We start from the raw sequence: 8,193 nt of genomic DNA, 5'->3' as shown, positions 1-8,193 counted from the left end.
ACATGTGATGCTAGGGCAGGGCATGGAGACATGGTGAGTGTTCTGGCTTCACCACCATGAACTTACGAACCAGTGTCTGAGTGGCTGCAGTGACGTCAGTGTCTTCAGAACGTTGAGGGTGCGTTTTATTACAGTAGATTACCTTGCCAGGCCCTATAGTCTTAATGGGAAAAAAAAATTACACCCTTTTCTTGGCTGGGTTTCCTTAAAAGCACCATTTGTTATAGACTGTACTGTATGCAAGCAAAGTATACAAAAATAGACCTGATTCACAATGTAACTGTATAATACCAATGTACTAAGTGAATCATCAAAAAAACACCTGTGTACTGGAGCATATGATGTATGAGGAAACCTCAAACAAACTGTGGCACTGCCTGGTATATGTTAACCAGGAAATAAGCAAGGCTCCGTGTCCATTTGCTGTAGTAGCTCCAGCTCTCCGGGTTATGTGTTGAGGACCCTTGAGAAAGCGGAAGCGAAACGGGTCCGTCGGGACCTCAGCAGCACGGAGTTACGGAGCCTAGCTACACAGCAGCATAAGATAAGTGTTGGCTATTGGCCATTTCTCAGATCTTTGTTTAAGATGAATGGTTAGACCATTTTTTTGTCACTCAAGTAAATGCCTAGCAGAGAGGTTTTCACCCATGATTACTTTTTCACTGTGCGCCTTGCTTATTTCCTGGTTAACATATACCAGGCAGTGCCACAGTTTGTATGAGGTTTCCTCTCTTATACATCATATGCTCCAGTACACGGCTGTATGCAGGCAAGCCTAACATGACCTTTAAACACAACGCTTTCACATACAATCAGTGCTCTGGCCCCTCGTGGAACGCCAGACATTTCATATCATGACCAAGTAAAGTAGTAGAAACAACCGATGAGTGATGATAAAATCATGTTTTCTTTTTTTCTCAAATGTTTACAACAATGCATGTTTCCACGTGATCCAAGCAGAATTCTAAAAGTGTACAGCGAAATCAGAACATGGCTTAAAAGGCGTTACAAGATTGAAATACAAAAGAATTCTTGGGTTCTTCAGACACAGACTAACCCAGCTAAAGTCACACGTGCACAGGGTGTAGTATGATCAGGTTTTGGGGACAGACACACAGCACAGACTTAGCGGTCAGAACTTTAAAGGCCAAATGGCACTAAGCCAGATCAGATGTAGTATCCAGTTAAGATGCTAGAAACATGATTATGAAACAAACATAAATAGTGGCTATATTACTTTACTATTCATCTGAAAAAGACAGAAAATTCACAACATTATGGCTAAATTAAGTGCATCAAAAAAACCATCTTGCACTGTAATATCTATAATTAGAGAACCAACAAGATTAGAGTACAAAAGTAGAAAAAATTTCAAAGTTACACATTTTTTTAAGTCATACGTGACATTTAACAAATAGTTTTCTGGCCAGTTACTCATATACAAACCATCAGAAAGAACAGTTTTTGCATAATTACCCTGATTCTTAACTCTTGTTTAAGCATAGGGAGAGGAGAATACAACTGCCCTTCAACAGATTCTCCTTGTCTGCCAGGCATCCTCACCCACCTCCCAAAGTCTGCGGAAAGTTTTACATTATAACAAAAAAAGCAATTCCAGGAGTACAATCTCTTTATTATAAAATCCTCTTATTGCTCTGTGCGCCGTCTCCTTCCCCTGCGCCTGAAACATCTATAAACACATTGCATCATTTGATAAAATAAGGCACTTTATGCATCTTCTATGGCTCTCGTTCAAGCAAATTTATTTATTTTTTTACATTTGCTGCTTCTCAATATGGGTTAAAAACCTTTTTTTTTTTTTTTTTAACTGCTCCAGCCACCAAATTCAAGGCTTTGAAAATATAGAAAATTGGGTGATCCTATCTGTCCGTCTGATCATCTTTACATTTTTGGTATTATTTTTAAGATTTTGCTGATCAATACACACTTCCTTCCTACACCAGGGAAATAATGGCTGCTCAACAGGGAATCTTCTTTACTCTAGCCCCACATGCCTCAAAGCGATTACATGTGACCTTGGCAGCCAGCTTCACACTTACCTGACCAATTGAAGGTGTGCAGCTCTTTCTTCATCTCCTTCATCTCTTATAATGGCTGACAGTAAGCAGGTCAAAAAATGGAATCTCTCGTCGGTGCCTTTCTGCAGCTAGACAAGGATACTTGTATTGCACATTGTCTGCCCAACTGCATCTTCAAAACAATACTATCAAAACCTGGTGACTATGTATTCCTGCAGCACAGCCCAACTGCTAACCTGGTCTCACCCTTCAATCCAATCTGATGTGTGTACTGGAAATTATTTAAAAAAAAAACACACCCTTTCACCATCTTCAAGATCTGTTTTAACATACTAATCTTGTCCCATTCCAAAAATTCCTCAGCCAGCACCCCCTGTCTCCCCACCAGGTCTTAACCTCAGTTTTGTTTAACTAAATTTCCAGCTACCCAGTATCCGGGCCACAATCCACCTCAGCTCATGCTATTAACAGATATGGTCTGTATACCAACATTTGACACGTGAAGGTGGCGCATAGAGGGATCATAAACTATTCCAACCCTTCTCACCCTCCTTTCAAGGCTTGACAGCTGGGTGTCTCATACTCACTACCCTCTCATCACAAACTAAAAAGCAAAATACTCAGAAAGAATGACTGGAGATTTCTCTTAAATGTTTAGGTTGCCAAAGCCTCAGTTCTGGCTACCTAACTCTTATCAGGCTTCAGAGCTACAGGTGCTCTCAATCTCGGCCCTTAGGAGCTTATGCTCCAGGACTCAGCTTGGCATCTGAAAAGTTCAGAGAGATGAGTAAGAAAAAGCCTGAAGTCGGAAACAGCTAGGCTAAAGATGTCTGATTATTCCTAGAGACAAGTGTGCACATACCAGAAAAGGGTACCAACCAATCTTCAAATCTGGACATCTGACACCTCTAATCTGTACTATTTTTTTAGACTGTAGATATACATACAGAGCAATATTACCAATTTTTCTTTTAAAGAAAAGCTATACAAAACTTTTAAAATAGAAAAAAGTGACCGACTAGCTAAAAAGGCTTGTGGCTCGGCCTGTGCATACAGTAGCTGCAAGTCTATATCCAAGAGTTTCAATGGGAAGGGGATGGTTGGCCACCATTATTTGTTTTGAAAATGACAACCTTCCACACCCATCAGGCACTGATTAGAGTGTTAGAAAGATCTCTATAGTTAAGTGATATGCATATATACAAAAGGTTAACATTTAAGCCCATTCCTACAACTACAGCTATCTTAACGCTTAGTCACTTTAAGTATCGAAATTATGCAAAAATACAAGTAATCTAAAAAGTCTTTCCCCGTCTATATGGACCAACACAAAGTAGCCCATTCTCTCATTTCACTTGCGGGAGGAAAATAATTTATTTGCATATATCAGAATCAAAGTTTTTGCTTGGTTCCTCATTAACTCATAAAGAGCATTCCATGTGCAAGAACAGACAAGCCCTAATGCACCTCTTCCTATGGAATTAATTCTTGCCTCATTACATATATGTCCTTTCTCAACACACACACACATCTGGTCCCCAAAGGTGTTTTCAAAAGATATCTTGCATACCCATTCCTCAACCACGATAACAGATACCTGCTAACCAAGTGAATGACCCAAAATATTTTACATTTAATGCTACAAGTTCATTTCTCCCAGACATATCAAAAGAGGATGTGGTTTGGGGAGGGGAAATAAAATCTTTTACAATGACGGCAAAGGCAAGAGACATTACCAGAATCCTAAGGAAACAAGTAATCGTGGCTACATGTAATACATCCTGAATAAACTTTAAATCACTAGGTCCCCAATACAGTGCAGCCAGCCAAGAAGTGAATAATGCAAGAAAAGACTCTGAAGCTTCTACACAGGGATTCTTGCTGACATACTGCTGTATCCTCAGGGGTAAGGTAAGACCACAGCTAACTATGTTTAAACCTCTCTCTACCTGCACGAGTCGAATCAAAGGCAACTATAATCTAGGTACCCCTGCCCCTAACGTGTTTCCTATACTCCGGTCTGCATTCAGTGCAGTGCCCCATCCAGGCAACTGTCGAAGGGTAGCGTGTATCCGTGCAATCTCCTGGCTCTGAGGAGGATATCGATCAATAAAACTTCCCGTAACTACAACACAGAAGAACAAATCTTTAAAACCCAGTCACTAAATTCCTGATCCTGGGACCACACAACGCACAAAGCCCCACCACCAGGTAAGGGAGAACAAGCTATTAATTTTCAAGAAATTCCCACTTAATGTGCAGGGAGGAATCTAAAGAAACCCACTGTCTGGGTGAACATCAACGCCAGGACTAAGCTTTGGTACTCAGCTAGAGGAACAGGAAACAGGGTGTTGATGCACACAGGGCCAGTATCAGAATACACATGTTGCATATCTTGTGCAATTCATTCTGGTAATGCTAGAGGCCAGGATATAAGAAGCAGAACAGAACTGGTCAATATTGATGTCCCTGAAGAAAAAAAAAAAGTGAAAATTGTGCTTACATATGAACTGACAGCTGAAGCACATGGTACACGAATTTCAATTTCCTTGAATCTTCCTGTGCAAATTTATTCATCTGCTGATTTTAAAACAGTGTTAGGGGAATTAGCACCTACATTATGAACTTACAACCTTTCAGCAACAAGCAGTAAGGGTACTGTTATTTATGTAGTTCCTCTACCTCCCTTTCCCTCACTTTCCCCAACCACCTAGAACCAGCCAGTCTGTCAGCACTTAAGGTTATGTACAGAGAGCTCTCCAGGGTGAAACACCCAAAAGTCTTTTCTGCTAGGCATCTTGTGAATCTATTTGAGGTTACTGGTAAACCTCTGCTCTTCCAGTCAGACAGGATGGAGAAGCAGTTTTGGCAACAAAAACGATTAGCTGAATCTTCCAGAAGTTAGTTGAGAGATTAATCAGACCAGTCATCCTCATCGAACTCCGAGGAGTCGTCTTCCGAGTCGCTGTACTCCACAGCAATACGACGAGAGAGGATGGTTGCCACATCGTTTCCCCCAATGTCCCTTTTCTCATGCTCCAGCTGCTCCTCCACTTTTCGCAACTGGAATCCTGTCAAGAAGAGAGGATGGCAATAGTAATTTGAGACAGTGACAACGGAGGAAGACAGGAAGCAGGAATTTCCCCTAAAGCAAATTTCCTATATTCAGCGTAATGTGCTACACAAGTTAGCAGATGCTAGAACTGCCTTCTCAGAAATTCCCAGATCAGGCACAGGCAGCTCCTTGTGACTCTGGGCAAGTCACTTAACCCTCCATTGCCCCATGTAAGCCGCATTGAGCCTGCCATGAGTGGGAAAGCGCAGGGTACAAATGTAACAAAAATAAAATAGATACTATTGGAGATTCTACATGGAATGTTGCTACTATTGGAGATTCTACATGGACTGTTGCTATTCCACTAGCATCATTCCATGTAGAAGGCTGCGCAGGCTTCTGTTTCTGTGAGTCTGACGCAGACTCACAGAAGCAGAAGCCTGCGCGGCCACATTGGTGATCTGCAAGGGCCGACTTCTACATGGAATGTTGCTAGTGGAATAGCAACATTCCATGTAGAATCTCCAATAGTAGCAACATTCCATGTAGAATCTCAAATAGTAGCAACAGTGGAGGAGTGACCTAGTGGTTAGGGTGGTGGACTTTGGTCCTGGGGAACTGAGGAACTGAGTTCGATCCCCACTTCAGGCACAGGCAGCTCCTTGTGACTCTGGGCAAGTCACTTAACCCTCCATTGCCCCATGTAAGCCGCATTGAGCCTACCATGAGTGGGAAAGCGCAGGGTTCAAATGTAACAAAAATAAAAAAATAAATAAAATAAATGCGCCTTTATATTTACACAGTGAACACAGTAAATCACAGAAATGAAGTGTCATGGGTCCAAATTGCTAACACGCAAAAGGATTCACAGGCTAGAACAATGTGCTGATAACCCCAGAAACCAGTATTGAAATTCCACTGCTCTTACGGACACTCAGGCACCCACTCTGATCAAAATTTCTTGGGGGGGGGGGGGGGGGGGGGGGGGAGGGGAAAGACTGATTGGGTATGAACCCAATTTTAAGTCACCTTGAGCATCATTTGGAGGGAGGCTACAAAATAAAAAAAAAAGTTATTACAATGACTTGCTCTAGGTAAGAACACCTGAGCCAGTTTTTAGGTGAATAGACTAGATATATAGTAGAATAAAGGAGCTTGGTGAAAAACTGTTGTGAAATCGTACCCGAGCACCAACAGCAAAGTGATAATTCAGCAAGTTACGTGCAGGTTAAGATTCAGAACACTGTGGGGTTAATTTGCTTATCTCATAGCTCTGCTTAACAATTAGTGCATAATGTAAAAAGTGAGGTGATGTGCAAATAGAACAGTAGTAAAGGCTCACGCAAAACACATGCTTATTCTTATCGGCTGGGCATCTCTTGGGTGATTATCTGCTAATCATTTGTTTTTCACAAGCAGACAGGCTGGGGTACCTTACAGTGCTAACACTCCTTAGTGCATGCACCTAATCCCACAGTGGAGAAGTCGCAGGCTGAAAGCCAGGAGAGCCCAGTTCAAGTCTTTCTGTGTCTCCTTGTGACCTTGGACAAGTCACTTAATGCTCCATTGCCTCAGATACAGCCCATTAGGGGACACAGAAAATACCTTCAACCTTAGAAAAAGTTGTGAGGTAAGTGCATACAAGCTAAACTTTCATCAGCTTGGCTAAAACCATTGCCAACTCACCTGACCCTAAGCTAAACAGCAGGTGGAGGAGTGGCCTAGTGGTTAGGGTGGTGGACTTTGGTCCTGAGGAACTGAGTTCGATTCCCGGCACAGGCAGCTCCTTGTGACTCTGGGCAAGTCACTTAACCCTCCATTGCCCCATGTAAGCTGCATTGAGCCTGCCATGAGTGGGAAAGCACAGGGTACAAATGTAACAAAAATAAAATAGATACTATTGGAGATTCTACATGGAATGTTGCTACTAATGGAGATTCTACATGGAATGTTGCTATTCCACTAGCAACATTCCATGTAGAAGGCTGCGCAGGCTTCTGTTTCTGTGAGTCTGACGTCCTGCACGTACGTGCAGGACGTCAGACTCACAGAAGCAGAAGCCTGCGCGGCCACATTGGTGATCTGCAAGGGCCGACTTCTACATGGAATGTTGCACTAGTGGAATAGTAACATTCCATGTAGAATCTCAAATAGTAGCAACAGTGGAGGAGTGGCCTAGTGGTTAGGGTGGTGGACTTTGGTCCTGGGGAACTGAGGAACTTTCGATTCCCACTTCAGGCACAGGCAGCTCCTTGTGACTCTGGGCAAGTCACTTAACCCTCCATTGCCCACCGCATTGAGCCTGCCATGAGTGGGAAAGCGCGGGATACAAATGTAACAAAAAAAAACTGAATTTACACACAGGTTTGGGCCCAGGGTAGCAATTTTCTGACCCCCCCCCCCCCCCCCCCCCCAGCTGACTACCAATCTTGCCACAGAAAGACTTGGAACTGGGCTCTCCTGGCTTGCAGCCTGGGACTTCTCCACTGTGGGAGTAGGTGCATGCACTAAGGAGTGTTAGCACTGTAAGGTACCCCAGCCTGTCTGCTTGTGAAAAACAAATGATTAGCAGATAATCACCCAAGAGATGCCCAGCCGATAAGAATAAGCATGTGTTTTGCGTGATCCTTTACTACTGTTCTATTTGCACATCACCTCACTTTTTACATTATGCACTAATTGTTAAGCAGAGCTATGAGATAAGCAAATTAACCCCACAGTGTTCTGAATCTTAACCTGCACGTAACTTGCTGAATTATCACTTTGCCTCGAACCTCCAAAATCTCTCCGCTTACTGCTGCCCACCTTCCTCCCCACAGCATAATCCTTTGCTGTACATTGAGAGCAGGGATGAAGCCTGTGTTCACTTTATAATTTGACCTTTGCTGCAGTAGCATGATCCTTAAGAGGGCAAGTGCAGGGACTGAGAGAGAGAGAGGCTGACAGGGGTGGGTGATTGTGTGGCACCAGAACAGACAGTATCAGATGGAACTCTGTCACTGCTCAAAAAAGTTTGTGAACTGCAAATCAGATAATTTTCATGATCTTGATCTTGTAAAAGGCATAACACCCTGCAGAGAATCCAGTTTCTCTAGGATA

General features: G+C 42.8%; 1 protein-coding gene across 2 annotated transcripts in view; it reads right to left on the bottom strand.

Moving 5' to 3' along the window:
• Positions 1 to 886: 886 nt before the first annotated feature.
• The window catches only part of WASF2 (WASP family member 2), a 71,514-nt gene continuing 64,207 nt past the window's right edge, over positions 887 to 8,193 (bottom strand). For both annotated transcript variants that reach the window (XM_030217371.1, XM_030217372.1), the window contains exon 9: positions 887 to 5,110. In XM_030217371.1, the coding sequence (XP_030073231.1) occupies positions 4,953 to 5,110 (158 nt within the window). In that variant the 3' untranslated portion in view covers positions 887 to 4,952. The remainder of the gene's footprint in view (positions 5,111 to 8,193) is intronic.

The sequence above is a fragment of the Microcaecilia unicolor genome, chromosome 11 (assembly GCF_901765095.1).
Source record: "Microcaecilia unicolor chromosome 11, aMicUni1.1, whole genome shotgun sequence".
NCBI lineage: Eukaryota > Metazoa > Chordata > Amphibia > Gymnophiona > Siphonopidae > Microcaecilia > Microcaecilia unicolor.
Note: the sequence above shows the minus strand (reverse complement) of the source record. Positions and strands in the feature narration are given on the sequence as shown.